We start from the raw sequence: 15681 nt of genomic DNA on the forward strand, positions 1-15681 counted from the left end.
TGACCACCTCAGAATACTCCTGTATTATTTAATTATATTTAACAAAGTTGAGTATGTATTATTTGAGCACTATATGTGACAACGGGTCCTTCTCTCATGCCCACATAATGACCTTATGATGCAGATCCAGCTTTAGCCAACTGCTAACAGTGGTGCACATTACCAAACAAATGTGCAATTATTACATTTACCAAAACAAAACTGACATGGAGTAAATCTTGGGTTTTTGTTGGATCCTTTAGTCCAAAACATTTTGATCTGTTCATATAAACAGTCACACTGAATACATTTTACTTTTTTGGTATCCGAATATTCTCCAGATATCCCATCAGTAATGGGAAATAGGACTTAATCAGAGGGGATTAGCCCCTGGCAGTTGTGGAAGCAGAACTCAGATCCTAATGTATATGTATATATATATATAGTTACTGGTATACCAAGATATAAAAAGTACTGAAGTACACCATTAAAGTGTCAAAAGTAGAAGCACCGACATAGATGGCTCTTTTCAAAGTTTCATTTAATGCATTAAGTTGAGTTTCAGTATTGCAGGAGATGGAAATGGAGCCAGTTTTAACCACTTTAAATATTGTTGGCTACTCTCATCTGTAGTAATGTATCTTTTTAATGAGCTTTTCATTGGTTTGTATGTTTATTTTTATCTGCAAAGTAGCTACAGCTGTCAGAGGAGTAAACAGTGCAATGATTCCCTCTGAATTGTAGTGGAGTATAAGCATTAAGTAGCATGAAATATACTCAAGTATAGTGCATACACCTCAGGATTGTATATAAGTTTTTGTATTACCAGTGTCCACACAATGTATCTGGTGGTTAATACATTCAATTTGCATACAAAGTCAAAAGCGATGATTGTAAACCATAAATGAGAATAATGTAATAAATGAGCAAAATCTTCAGTAATAAATGAAATCATACAAAACCAAATAAATAAAACAGAATAAAATAAAGCCACAAGTATGAGCACACACAATCAGGGGTTTAGCTAATTGGTCATAAAGCTGTAAAATATGCATTAATCAGTCGCTTAGTTATTTTTTATGACATATTTTTAAGTTTTATATTGTTTTTTTTTTTTTTTTTTTTTTAAATATTAATTTCAAAAAGCAACTCTCTGATTTGTTGGGCAGCATCACCATCAAGAGTCTGGTCTGTCTATTAATATTTTGCAGGTGGTACTGTTTAAGTGAATGTCTAATTAAAGTATTATTGATTTTTTTTTGTCCATAATTGAGATTCCATCCACATTAATGCTGTAACTGACTACAGTAATATTGTCATACATATTTGAGTTGCAGTGTGATGAGGTTATGAAGCCAGTTGGCAGAATTGTATTAAAGTAATCGCATCAAACCTGAAGCTCCTCAGGTGTAGTAACCCAACTCGCCTCGTGGTGTCGCTGTGTGTAGAACTCGCAGCCCGCTCGGCGGACGCTGATTGGATAAAAGAGCCGACGTCACTTCCTTCTTCCTCTTCTACTACCGCCATAGTTCGTGAAAGGACTGTGGACAAAATGGTAAATACAAAATCTTTAACCATCCGTGTCAGCAGCCCCTGTAAACCTGTACAGATGTATTGTATGATTAATAAATATCTCATTGGTGCCTTATAAATCTGTATGTCGTGTAAAAAGAAGGAATATGAGCGTATTAAAGTTGCTCGATGTTGCTACCCGGTACCCACTCTGTAGAGCTACGCATGTTAGCCTGTGACTTCCTTCATATGGGTTACCTGCTAGCTTGTTCAGTTTTACGTTATTTGCCTTGAATATGTTCCTTTTGAATGTAGCACTCATTTCATAAAAGGTAGAAATATTGTGCATTGATGTGGTATTAATGGCGCTCTCTGTTGTTTGTAGTCGTCCCACAAGACTTTCAGGATCAAGCGCTTCCTCGCCAAGAAGCAGAAACAGAACAGGCCCATTCCCCAGTGGATCAGAATGAAGACTGGCAACAAGATCAGGTCAGTTTCTAATGTGTGTTATTGTGTGCAGAGAACCGTATTAAGTAGGGATGCTGTGTGCTGAAGGCTAACAGTCTGTGCATGTGGACGCTGCGTGTGTATATGACTAGATAAGGTGTACCTGTATTGATCCTCTGTGGGGACATTAGGCTTTTACAACAGAATGAACAGAAGTACAAGCAAGTACAGAAGGAAGTAGATTATTTAAAATGAGAATAGAGCAAAAACAAACAATTCAACATTTGGAGGCAAATAATAGGATGGAGTGACAGTGTGATCAGTAGCTGCAGACTTAGTAAGTCAATGTAAACGGTACACCTGATTAAAGTACAACCAAGTAATGGTGCTCAGTGTTTGTATTATTATAATAGAATGTAATGCAATAGTCAGTTTTATATTAACATAATATAGTATAACATGGTTTATGATATAGTAAAGGATGAGAAATAGCAAAAGTTGAATTGTCATGACACATTTTAATGTAAAGTATAGTACCTCAATATAACATTGTATATAGTGCAGCAGTAGCACATACTTTAAAGAATATCCTAGTGTGTTGAGCCCCAGTAATTCACTCCTATTTATACCATTTGCCAGTTAATGAGGTACATTTACTTGCGTTAATACACTCTACCAGAATAACTGTGCAATAATTTCCATCTGTCATTTTAATGTTCAGTTAGGATGAAAAAGATGCTCACAAACACTGTCAGGATAGGAAGTTACTAAATGACAACACACAATGGACTACTCTCGATAGTAAATTTACTTCAATGCTTTATGCAGAATACAGGTGTTTTGCACAATTTCTCAGATACTGGGCATTTTGTCCATTACACATATATTTACAAGTTAGGACTACACAGGCGCCAAAAAACAAAGATAAAGCAATATGAGTCACAGTTTTAGTGGGAATGGTAATTGTACATGTCACTTTCACTTGGAGAATAAAAAGAGCCAAAGAGGCATGTTACCTTACCACTATAATATGTGTATATATGTGTCTCTTTAGCACCACAATGCTTCATTTACAATGATATATTGTGACATATTTTACCTTTTATTTAAAAAAAACTGCATCTCCTGTGGTTTTGATACCACACTACTGTGATTTTGATAATATTTCGATTAATTGTGCAGCCACGTCATGAGAAGCCCAGTCACTGCAGCTCCATTAAGTGCTAGATGTATTCACCATGTACACTCAGTTGCCATTTTATTAGGTACACATATCTCAAATGAATGCACTCTTTATACAACAGTCCTGCTCTTAATCTGACCTCCATGTAAGTTACAATGTTCAGTTTCTGCTAAGACTGTTCAGAGTGGTCTTTATTCAGTGTTATGATCATTTTAGAGGCTGCAGTTGCTAGTGTGTGGTGGTGTTGACTTGTGCTGTCATATTGAGATGTTTTACATTAAAGACAGTCAGCTAAATGTTAAACAATATCATAATGGGACATAATTCAACAGCACCACAAACTCCAGCCTCCAAAATGGTCATTAAAAAGAACATATGGGCTGTTGTATTATATTGCATTACTTGCTCTCTGGAGATTTACTGTTATAAACTGACAATTGAGTGTTTACATAAAACCTATGTAATAGCCTGTTATATTCAGTTACACATAACATGCACTTAGGTAATTTCAGCAGTACAATAAAATGAGCATTCAAAAGAAGAAATGTCCTTCAGAGGTTTGCAGGATTGTCCAACCTTCTACTCGAGAGCTTGTCTGTTTTCTAATGGGTTTAAAATTGCACCCCAGTACTGTTTCATTGTCAAGCTGCCTCTGAGCTCTCTGTTATCACTAAGTGCAGAGATGTATGACTGACTAATGCGAGGAAGGAACTGGAACTTCATGTCATGTAAAGCAGGTCTGCAATTGCAGCACTCCATTGCAGTAGAGTGCTGTCATTAACCCTGCTGAGAGCATCTTTCTGCTACAGAGCTCTGACTCCTGCTCACTGTGGTGGTGATTAGGAGGCTCTCTGTAGCCGAACATTTCACTGTTTGCCCAATCGGCTGATCTGCCCACTTAATTGCTTTCCTGAAGGATTTCCATGGTATTTCTTTTCTGGAATTACTGAGGTCTGGAACAATTCCCACAGTGGCCTCAGTGATTTGGTGCCAGTGGAAAGAGATTGTATGTGTAATTGTTTCTTCAGAGGGGGATTTACAAGTAGATTTACAGTCGCTTTAAATGTTATTATTGCAGTGACTTTAGTGATGGAGTGTGTATCAAACCGACTGTTTCTATCGGGACGTGGTGTCAGTTTGTAGCCTCTGAAATCAGAGCAGCACCAACAGAATTTGCATAGTTTCAGCTGAACCCTTGAACCTGCCCTTAATTTTACTTTTCCGTATTTGAATGAGAAGCCTGGTTATCATCGGTTTCGTAGTTTTCGACTACCCAGTTAGTCCTGACATGTCCAAGAGAACACCATTAATACAGGACATAATTACAACCTGTAAAATCAATGAGGCTTGGGCCTGAACATAAATTCCCAGACCTGTGTAGTAATAGGTGGATTCTGTCTTTGTTAGTTAAGCTCTTGCCATTGAATTAAGACTTAAGGGAAACTTCTGTGCTTTTGAACCTGGACCCTACTTTCCCATGGTTTTGTGTCTTAAGTTATTAAGAGAGACAACAATTTTTCGTCCAGTATTGAGAGACCGCCGTGGCGGAATAGGCTGAAAAGTAAACCCTGAGAGCAATAGTGCATCGTCAATTTATGTCCATTAAAAATGCTTGTTTTTGCCACAAGTGTCTGATGACATTATGAAAAGGACCCTATGGAGAAGTTAAACATTTTCCCTCGCACTTTGCTGATCCATTTGTTATTTTGGCAAAGTCTTGCTCAAGGAGAAGTCTTGTGAAATCTTGAGTTGTTGCAGGAAACAATGGTGGAAACATTGACAGTTGGGAGAGAGGAGTGCCTGGGAGAGTTTGTGTTTGAGAACAGAAAGCGTAGCATAGTGTTGTCTAAAAAATTTTCAGTGCCATGGCTAAATGTTCGACTGATTTAGATGACGAGGAATGTTAGATTTCAGAACGCGACTTCTCCTTGAGCAAGACTTGGTTACACACATTAAAAACAGATCAGATCAGTGAAAGGCAAGGAAAAGGTTTCACTTCTCTGTAGGGTCCTTTCTGTAATGTAGTCAGACACTTCAAAGCACTTTAAGGAGACATAAATTGACGATGCACAATTGCCCTCAGGAACTACATTGCAGCCTGTTTCACTGGTGTGGCTGCCATGCTCTTGTCAATACTGGACCAATCTCAACAATGGTTCCCATCAGTCATATAGACACAAAACTGGGAAAACTAGGTTAAAAAATCTAATGTGTCCCTTTAATTGCAAAAATGGCACAACCAACTGCAAGATACATGTTCTGCTTCAGTGTTTATCATGAACATGGAAACCACAGTTTGACAGCATAACTCAGGGTGGAGTTTTTAATCTCTTAAAATGTTATGACAAGCTTTACTACTCAGACTCGATCTTAGTTCAGCTGTCATCTGTTGTCACTATAAATTCATCCCTCTTTTGAGCCCTGTTTTATAGTTCATTTGTCATCATGACATCATCTGAAATTTGTTGTTCATGTCTTTAGGTACAACTCCAAGAGGAGACACTGGAGGAGGACCAAGCTGGGCCTGTAAACATGAGGGTCCCAGGATCCCAGAGTCCCTCCATCCCAACATCTGCCAGGACCTCCAGCTGCTGGGCCTGACCGCGGGGAGGGAGCCATGTTATCTGGAGCAGCAGTCGTTTTGTACAGAAACTCTGGTTGTGCCCATGTTTGACAATAAAAGATCTGTGATCAAACTTGATACGAGGCTGTTTTTGTAATCCATCTACTAGTTGAGTGTTTTTCTGAGGCAAACCAAACATGGCATGGGTAGGGGTGGTGCTGACACAGCTCTGCTGAAACAGAAGTACTCACTCTGAAGGGGTCTCACTCTTGGCCACACAGCAAATAGTTTGTGAATCACTGTTTCATGGAAGATTGTGGTCAGAATCTGAGCTCTGGCTTTGTTGCTTGTGCCAAACACAGCACTGCTATTCAAGGAGCCTAATGTAGTAGCAGGACAAACTATGATATGTTTACTTAAAGTGTTAAAAACTGGGGGAAAACGTACGCCACGTCAGTAATTGCTTACATTTGTGTACACAAGCAGAACTGGGTCAGCTGCAAGACATGTTAAGAATAAGCTCAGTATGTGTATTAAGTGTTTTATTAAAGTGGGGTTCAGTGAAAGTTAATGCAGCGTAATGTGCCAGTACTCAAACCAGATGAAACTCGGGGACCATCTAAAAAGCAATATTGACACTGAGTGGATTATTGGTGAAACTGTGCAGTGTCTCCTTTTTGGCTTGAGTCCAGTTAATCCTTTGAAACCCTGTAGAAACATCACTTTTCCTGTGCTGCTTTCAGACGCCTTTTGTAAATATTCAAAGCTTTGAGCCCTGAGCAAATTGGTGCAGTTTCTTTGAAGAACGTGGGGAAAAAGACAAAGAGCAGCTTGGTAGGAAATGTTCCACAAATTGGAAAAAAATAATAGATTTAGAACAATATTTTTTTTTAAAAAAGCTAGGGGATTAAAGACGCTAGGGTAAAAAATATGTATTTAAAATAATGATACAAAATTTTTAGTTCTTTTCCTGGTCGTATATACTTTTTATTATTTACTTTACTAATTTCCTTTTAATTTTTTTCTTTTTACTACATTCTTGCCGTTTTTTTGGGTTATTTCTTTTAACTGCCTTCATCCCATGTTTTTGAAGGAACCCAAGCCAGTGTGCTCAGGTTTCAGAGGGTGAATATGTATTTGGTGACCCTCTCACAAGAGGACATGAGTCATGAGCAGTTTCATTTGAAGGATTTTTAGAAGCTTTAAAATGGAAAATATCAAGTATTTGACAAGGAAAACATTTCAAGAAAAAAGCTTGTTATCCTTTAGTTCACTGATAATATATCCAGCCATTTCTGCCTGTAATTAAAGCCTGAAAACCTGTTTTCTTAAAAATCTGCAAGTAGGCCTACAGCAGGAAATTTTAGTCTGTTTCCAAAAGAGAACTTGTTTTAAAGAATATATTACAAATTGCTGTTTGTCTTAAAAGGTCAAACCAGGTTGTTGCTGTCGAAAAAAATAATTTTGATTAAACAAATAGATTCACCCTGGCTTGTCCCACTGTAAGGACTCATTCATAGGCAGAAATGACTTGGTAATGACTTGGCAAGGAGTCTCCGAGAGTGAAGTAATGCACATATTTGGAGGCTTGTGTCATAATCACTCAGCCTTTGCTTCCAAAAAATGAAAACGAGGGCAGCAGCTTCCTTAAAGACCCAAGCCTCCAGCCGCCTGCTCTCTGAGTCCGGTCACACGAGTCCACCTCATCTGTCCCTCCATGATCCACCTCATCATATGCAGCAGAGTTCATGGCACCAGCACCAGCGCTGTTATTGTTGACGTTCCTGTTGACATTTAGTGGCGCACACGCACAGCTGTGCTCATCGTCCCAGGTCCCCAGCAGCTCCTTCATCTCCAGCGGGGCGTCTCCCTGCAGATACTGCCACGGTCTCTTCCCATTGTAATCCATGGCATCGACGTTGGCGCTGAAAGCTCCCACCAGCAGCTTGACGACCATGTACTGTCTGTGCATGCTGGCGACATGCAGCGGGGTGAGCCCGCCGCTGCCCCGCACGTTCACATTCACCGGGATCCCCGCGCTCTCCGCGTACCGCAAAAGTTTGAGCAGAGTCTCGTCCTGTCCTCTCTTGGCCAGCCAGTGCAGCACCGAGTACCCGCTGATGAAATCCCTCCTGGTCAGCAGATGGGGGTCCTCTGAGATGAAGTCCAGGATGGTCTCATAGCTGCCCTCCACTGCAGAAAGCATCCACGCGTGCTCCATCGGGTACAGAGCCCAGCTCGCGTCCTGCTCAGAGGACACGCTGGGAGTGTGTGACAGCACGCTGCTGAAGCCGCTGTGTGACGGGTTGCTCAAAAGCAGCTCCTTCAGGTACTTTTTACGCATAGCGGGTGTGATAGAGACTCTCTCCGGAGGCTCCCTGTCCTCAGAGCCTCCGGGCGCGGAGCTGTCAGTGACCTCATGCTGCCTCTGCAGCCGCGACCTACGCTGGAAAGCACTGGGCATGACCTGCATGCCATACCGCGAGAGTCGCTCCACAACGGTGCCCTGTTTGGACCTCCCGCTGCCGTGGGCGTCAGTGTCACTGACAGCTGGTTCACATCCAACATCATCCGATCTGTTCTCATACATGCCTCCCTACACGATGACTCCGAGGCTACTTCCTTTATTTAGACAACACCCCGAAGATAGCAGTGTCAGGCTAGAAACTGGGAACCATTTCCCTCCATTCCGCTGGACTCATTCCCTGTGTCATAGGAGCAAACAGTCTATTTTTAATATATATGTACACACATCTAAATCATTTTGGTAATGCGCAAACATGCAATTTTAAGCGTCTTAACCGCAAAATGACCAAGTTCCTCTTTTTGTAAGCACAAGTAAGACGTTTAAATGCATTACCTTTTCCAAAAAACACCTTAAAAACAATTAATGTTTAACTCAGTCCTGTGCGCATCCGGTTGATCCCGCGCCAATGTTACTCACCTGTTCTGTGTCCAAAGCGCACACCGACTCTCCAGCTGTGTCTGCTATTAACCATTAAGCGCCTCACTCTTTGTCAAACATATTTGGTCCATTGATAAAACACTTATTTAAAGTATTTCTCCTGCATACCGAGCTACAGACGCATACCGCGAGTCTCCCTTCCTTTACAAGAGGAACTGAGACAAAGTTCATTCTAATCTCAGGCAAAACCAATGGCAAGAATCCCTCACATGTGACCACTGATGGACTTCAAAAGCAGGAAGTAAGTACAATGCTCACTCCCCTGATACTCTCACAGCCTGTCACCAGCCATGAATCATCAGTGCAAAGCAAATAAAGATAGCGGAGACAGATAAAAGATAAAACAACTTTATTTCAGTAAAAAATGTCAGAATTACGCATTAACATTCAGTCAGAAGACTCTGGGGGAAGCTCAACAGTCAGCTCATCAAGTGTTTGAAGGAAGGCGTCCAGCTCGGGGCAGTAATCTGGAGAGGGGAGATACAGTCAAGTTAATGATACCTGTGGTTAATGATACTTGTAGTTTCAAACCTGTGCCCTGTACTTAATGGCTGCAGCTGCCAGGCAATGGTAACTTCTTATTTAGTGCTGCATGTTGCTTTTGAAATCATCATTCATATCAGATAACAATTTACTCATTAAAACTTGTTCCTCCACATAATGACTCTGGTTATTTTTTACAGTTTAAAAAAAAAAAAAAAAGTACAGTGAATTTCTGATAGCATATGGCACAATTAATTTGCAACAAAGTGGCTTCAATGAAAACTTTAGAAGTCTGGATTATTCACCATAACAAGGGCACTGTGTCTGAGAAGTCACGCTGTATATATTTTAAATAGGACAAACAGAAAATTCAAGGTCCACACAGTTTAACAGTCAGCGCCACACTTGCGTTCGGCCATGTTGTCAAGTGAGTTTGCCGTCTGTCAAGTATTTGTCCGTTTGTCACTCAATCTACAGCAGGAGACCACACTTCAAAATGAAAGCTGTGTGCTAGAAATTATCTGTACTTAAAAATTTTTTTTTTTTTTTACAAACTTGACAAGTTTGCAAGTCACTTGTGGTCCATTCAGGGGAGGACCCACCACCCACCAGTTAGAAACCAGTGCACTAGAGGGGACACCAGAGGACTCAGACTGGGCTCAACAATAAGGATCGCCTGTAGCAAGTTAAGTGCCAGGGGAGGTTAGTATATTTAGCAAATCACTTGCCTGATAAGCAAGAGGTGAAAAAACTAATTAAAAAGCATTGTTTTTAAAGCTGATATAAGTAGCTAAGGAGTGAGCCATCTTGCTTCCCTCTCATCTCTGTTCACAGCTGCATGTGCGTAGTATCAGTCAGGCACTCATGAGAAAATGGCCATGGTTAAGGACAAAGTTTATGAGCAAAAGTGAGCATTTCAGTTATCCTGGAAACAGATGTTTAGGTGGTGTTAAAGGAGGTGGGCAAAACTTATTCCAAGCATGTCAAGTTTCTGAAAAATGTGATAACTGCTAATAAATAAAAAACAGTAGGGGTTAGTAAAAACTGACTTCAGGGAAGAAAATGTCTGAAGTTTCCCAGGCAAATGAAAAAACAAACAAACAAACAAAAAAAAAACGCATTAATGCTGCATCCTGAACATGGCGACACTAAAGGACATTATTGTATTGTCAATTCTAAGATCAAGGCAAAAAATAGTGGTGCCATTAGAGATGATAAAACAAGCACATCCTGACAATAACAAGAATGGATCTCTCGCTCAGCCAGTGTTCACTGCCCCTCCTGCTCATGTGCATATGGCATGTGGCCAACACGTCACAGTAATTTCTGAGGATGTGCACAACCCAACGCTCCAAACAACAAGGTGGAGGCATAATACACAAGGCAGCCATCATGCACACACAAACACATGGTGAAAAATCAAGCATCTCTCTGGCTTAACACTATACATCAAGGTTGGGCATCACACAACAGGAGAAAACAAATGTGCAAGTGGTCAGATGTTACCATAATGATAGGGGTGATATTTGATAATCATAGAAAAATGTTGCAAATCAGTCAGACTGTTTTATAACAATTCTGGATACACTGATTTGTGCATGGATTCGTTGGGTATTTAATTTTACGTACCGCCAAAAACAGACAATCCTATCTAGGTATTTCATCCATAAACAATTTTTTGATCGATTGTTCCAGAAATCTACTATAATAACAGTAACAAATGTCATGACATCATGTTACGTATACTTATGGATGGGTTCACGCAAGATTTCATTGTGGATTGTGATTTAAAAAAAAAACAAAACAACAAAACACAATAAGTTGATCATGGTGAATTTCCATTATTGGGATAATTGTAAATATTGTGTCCAGCAGTGCCCAAAGAGACTGCTGAGCAACAAATGATAAGAGACTCTGCAAAAACAGACTGCATGACCAGCAAACTTAAAAAAAATCTTAATCAAGAAATATGTTTTCAAACCCAAACAGTAAGTGTGGCTGCAGCCCTGTTAGGAAGTCAGGATACCTGAATGTTTTGGCATCTTTACAGGTGACAGGTCTGGGAGTGGATCAAACTTTTCCACCTCCTCTTCACACAGATGTGAAGCTTGTGGGAAACAGGCCAGTCCAGGCAGGGCAAAGCCACTGAGAGGGATCAGATCCTCAGGTATGCCATACTTCTCAAACTCTGGAAAAATACACATCAAATCACATGTTTTAGATCAAATGTTTTAAAACATTGTAGGAAAAAAAAGGGGCACAAGATCGGTGGATGAACCTTATACACAGACTCCATAATATATTTGGCACATGCACGTTCTTATATACAGATGAGCCTCAGTGGGTTGAGTCCTGAGGGAATAAATCATGAATGAACTCAAAGGAAGCAAAGCTAATGTGCTGCTGCAGTGGGATTTATACAGAAAATGTCCATGTCATTTCTGATTGAGCAGCATTTACAACTAATACACATAACTGAGATGTGATTGTACAGCTGATTATAGTGTGATGGTACATATTAGACTTTTCTTTAAACTGTGCCTTTTATAACTATACAATTTTGAAATACGACCTTCTCTGCAAGCAGTGAGAATTGCGGTGTGATAGTCACCTAGTGGGTCATAAGGGATGAACTTCTCAATTTCTGGATATTCCTCCACTTTGGTCTTCTGGTCTGAAGCATGTTTGACTTTAGTTTCCTGTGCGGAACAAAAACGTTTTTACATGTAGAGAGGTTAGAGCACAACAATCCCATTATAGTCTGGCAATACTTTTAGAATATAACTATGATGCTTTATTCCAACCTGTGGCTTTAGGAGTTTCTTCTCTTGTGTGTTTACAGCAGGGGTTGAGACTTTTTTGTTGACAGCGCCAAACGCCTTACGACCAGATGGCAGAGGGGTGTGTAAGGTTTTGGCAGTCATAGGGGATAAGAGTTTCTCTAGAGGGGGAAAAAATGAAAGCTTAATGCATATTGTCATACAGACCAATACTACTGCTAGAAAAATAATTATATGTATGCACAAGGTTGGCATTTCCATACCTGGAGCAGACTGAAGCCGCTGTCGCATCTTCAGAGACGGCGGATGAAGACATGCATTTTCTCGCTCTGCAAAGATTATGTTGGCCATTTTATCTGAAAAGACAACCAGATATTATATCATATATCTATTGTTACATATTAAAAACCATCACAATGGAAGAGGCCTTTCTGTGGCAGCTGTTTTGACACATTGTAAGTACACAGGTGTAATTGCTGTATTTGCAGGGCCATGGTATTGTGCATGCAGGCTCATGGGACACTGTAATGCAACCAAGCCATCATTAATGTTTTTAGGGCTGAAACAAATAAAGTAATTAATAAAATCAGCAGAAAATAATCCACTATTTTGATAATCAATTAACATTTTCAGTCATATACTAAGCAAAAATGTGAAATAATCCACAGTTCCAGCTTTTCATTGTCATATATTTCAGTAGTTTCTACTGTTGTATGAAACAAGTAATTTGAAGATGTCACTTTGGGCTCTGGGATTGGGCATAATCATTTTTCTAACATTCTATGAACAAATAATTAGGAACATTAATCAATTAAAACACATTAGTTGCTTCCCTTAATGTTGGTGAAAGTTTATTCTTCACTTTGTGAGTAGTTTGACAAAATAAAGTACCAAATCAAGAGACACATACTAGCTTTAAACAGCATCTCAGGTCTTTATCAAAAGGTAATTTGTGATAACTGAGCAGACGCAATCTGCTGATTAAGAAGGGGTTGAAACTCTGGAAAAAAGCTAGCAAGTGGACTTCAAGTCAAGATTTTATTTTGTCATTTTAGTGTGTTATCTTAATTGAGCACAGATATACTTCATGTTATAAGGTTAATCAAAACAAACATCATATTACATCGAGTTCTGGCACCTTCACAGGAAAACTGTGTTTCCAATGGATCAGGTCATGTGAAATCAAAACTAGAGTGAAAGGTCTTGGTGCTAATAGCCACTATGGCTGGTAGCCAGCCTGTGTTTACTCAGCCTCCGACATTAAACATTCAAGTAACAGTAAAGTGTACTGCGGCTAATAGCCAACCTGGCAGTGTTACAGCACTAATAGCTGTAGCTACCACTAATGAATGACACTGGTCCTGTGCTGAGGGCTGAAATAAAAGCTGGCTGTCTCCCTGTTTGTAGATAAACGTTAGCACTTTGACTTCACGTTGTTGTCGTGCTACATGTTCTGTCTTAAGACATAATTTAATTAACGTTCGTAAGATTTCTGTTTGTCATGGCGACCAGTTAAAGAAACGTTACACAACGTCTGTGAAACGTTTGCAAACATAACGGTCGGGAACGTTTGTCAATCATCATAATGCTAACGTCATTTTCGCAGTTTCTTTATAAGAAACTTCAGCTTAGGTTAAAGTTTAACAAGCAAACACACAGACAGTCTACAGCTAATTAAAGTTAACATTGACTGACTTACTGATAGCTTAATTAGGTCAAGTTATCAGGCTTCCATGTGCGCAAGATGAGGATACATACTCAATATCTGACCGAATTTAGCTAAGCTAGCTAGCTAACATTAGTGACGTCTCGTCTTCGTAGAGCTATAAAACCTAAAGGTATTTGTTAAAAGTGATGATAAACTCAACAATAACCTAGATACACCGGTGTTAACGTAACATTACCTCGGTCAGATGTGCTAAACGCCGTTGGTTGCTGTTTTCCTCTCACACCGAAAAGTTGTTATGGTTTGGTTCGGACGGACCGCGCTTCCGTTTTAAATTCACTGCCTTCTTCCTATTGGTCACTGAAGCACACGTGACTTCAGTGGGCGTTACCCAAAATAATGTACACTAACGTTACAATTTTTATACAGTATATGGTTACAACACAGCTAAAAATATACAATAGCGTCATTATACACAGAGATGCAACTGTTATCATAATCAGCCTTACTTCCTCATATGATGAAACACCTCATGTGTTTATGAAGTCATATCGTTGTCATCTATATGTTGCTTTTATATTCAGTATTTCCCGTGTTGAATACACATTATAGTACTGATATAACTGAGGGAACTGCAAGACAGATAAATAACAATGAAAGACAAAAACATTATAATAATAAAAAAAATTAATAATATGTGACATTTGAATACAGATACAAAATAGAATTAGAAAATCATGTGACATTTGAATACAGATCACAGTATTAATATAACTGAGCTAACTGCAAGTCAGAGATAAATAACAATGAAAGACAAAAATAATAATAATAAAAATAATAATAGGCTAATAATAAATGTTTCAAAAAATTTAATAAAAAGAACAAAATACAAGTGGTCATTTAGTTACGGAAGAGGAGTAGGGCCACTGTGGAAAAAAGTGAGTTCTGACTTTTTTCTCAGAATTCTTAGAAAAATTCTGAGAAAAAAGTCAGAACTCAGTTTTTTCCCCCCACAGTGGCCCTAATCCTCTTCCGTATTTAGCAATTACAGTACACAGATATTCATAAAGGCATAGGGCCTTTCCACTTTTACAACATTTTACATATTTGTTTGAGTAATCTCATTTAGAAATGCGGGAGATATTGGGCTAGTTTTACACCAACCTTTATATTTTCATAATTTACAATCATAATTTCGATCGTTATAAGTCAACAACTATTGGAAAAATGTCCCAAAATTACTTAGTGACATTACAAGAGAAAAAAAAGATGTTCTGAGGTTTTAATGTCTGTGTTGCAGAAAATATATTCAAAAATATTCAAATCTAAATGAAACCTTTGGTGTAATAAGTCATTATATATGTAAATCTCATTCATCATTTTAAGCTGAACTTCTTTAGCCTTGGGTTGAATTGGTAAAGAGAGGTATCTGGGTCTTATTTTAACTGTCAGATTACTGCTGTGTTTTTGGAACATATGTTTTTAATCGTGATGGGAAACAAACTAAAGTGAGAACATTGATAATTTATTATTGCTTTTTTTTTATCTAAAAGAAAATTACATCCATCTATTACTTATGAAGGATTTTGTGGAATAACCGCAGAATAAAACAGCATGCCTCTAATTAGCTTGTGGAATTGCCTTAATTACTGTGTTACATTGCCTGTCAGTACAACCAAGATTGTATTTTCTCACAACACTATATATGTTAAAATGCTGCCATGATTATCTAATAAATGAATAATGGACCAGACACCCCTCTCCATCCATTCCTTGTGATAAAATGATTTTTTAAAATTAAAATACTTCTATTATTCCAAATAGAAACCGTGTGTGAGGTAAAGTTATACTCTTATCAGTTTCCAATAATCTCCGTTTGTAACGTTCATTGACTGCGGCTCACTTCACACTGGACGACACCATGAACGCATCCCGTGGGGGAGCTCAGTGGGTAGAGCTCATCTTTTAATCATAAAAATTCGGACGTTTTTTTCCCAAACACGAATTGGAGTGTATGTGGCTTTTATAATTGCCTTAAACTAAACACACACACAGAGTTATCGCCGTGTTATACAATCGTAAATTAGCCTGTTGAACAGTGGT

At 38.9% G+C, this 15681-nt stretch overlaps 3 protein-coding genes and 1 non-coding gene across 4 annotated transcripts; 2 read left to right on the plus strand and 2 right to left on the minus strand.

The window, feature by feature from the left end:
• Positions 1–1406: 1406 nt before the first annotated feature.
• Positions 1407–5822, plus strand: rpl39 (ribosomal protein L39). Its single transcript, XM_033633029.2, has 3 exons — positions 1407–1534; positions 1877–1980; positions 5603–5822. The coding sequence occupies exons 1-3, from the start codon at positions 1532–1534 to the stop codon at positions 5649–5651; spliced, it is 156 nt and encodes a 51-aa protein (XP_033488920.1). The 5' UTR covers positions 1407–1531; the 3' UTR covers positions 5652–5822.
• Positions 2729–8857, minus strand: sowahd (sosondowah ankyrin repeat domain family d). The gene is made up of 2 exons (XM_033633028.2): positions 8629–8857; positions 2729–8389 (listed from the first exon to the last, which is right to left on the minus strand). The coding sequence occupies exon 2, from the start codon at positions 8272–8274 to the stop codon at positions 7288–7290; it is 987 nt and encodes a 328-aa protein (XP_033488919.1). The 5' UTR covers positions 8275–8389; positions 8629–8857; the 3' UTR covers positions 2729–7287.
• Positions 3852–3988, plus strand: LOC117261515 (small nucleolar RNA SNORA69). Its single transcript, XR_004502048.1, has one exon. It is a non-coding gene; the product is annotated as a small nucleolar RNA SNORA69 (small nucleolar RNA).
• Positions 8858–8983: 126 nt separating the features above from the next.
• On the minus strand, positions 8984–13939 carry pttg1 (PTTG1 regulator of sister chromatid separation, securin). The gene is made up of 6 exons (XM_033632884.2): positions 13817–13939; positions 12176–12268; positions 11937–12073; positions 11744–11831; positions 11159–11320; positions 8984–9116 (listed from the first exon to the last, which is right to left on the minus strand). Exons 2-6 carry the CDS (start codon positions 12261–12263, stop codon positions 9037–9039), a joined length of 555 nt encoding a protein of 184 aa, XP_033488775.2. The 5' UTR covers positions 12264–12268; positions 13817–13939; the 3' UTR covers positions 8984–9036.
• Between the last annotated feature and the right edge of the window lie 1742 nt (positions 13940–15681).

Source organism: Epinephelus lanceolatus, chromosome 7 (assembly GCF_041903045.1).
Source record: "Epinephelus lanceolatus isolate andai-2023 chromosome 7, ASM4190304v1, whole genome shotgun sequence".
Taxonomy (NCBI): domain Eukaryota; kingdom Metazoa; phylum Chordata; class Actinopteri; order Perciformes; family Serranidae; genus Epinephelus; species Epinephelus lanceolatus.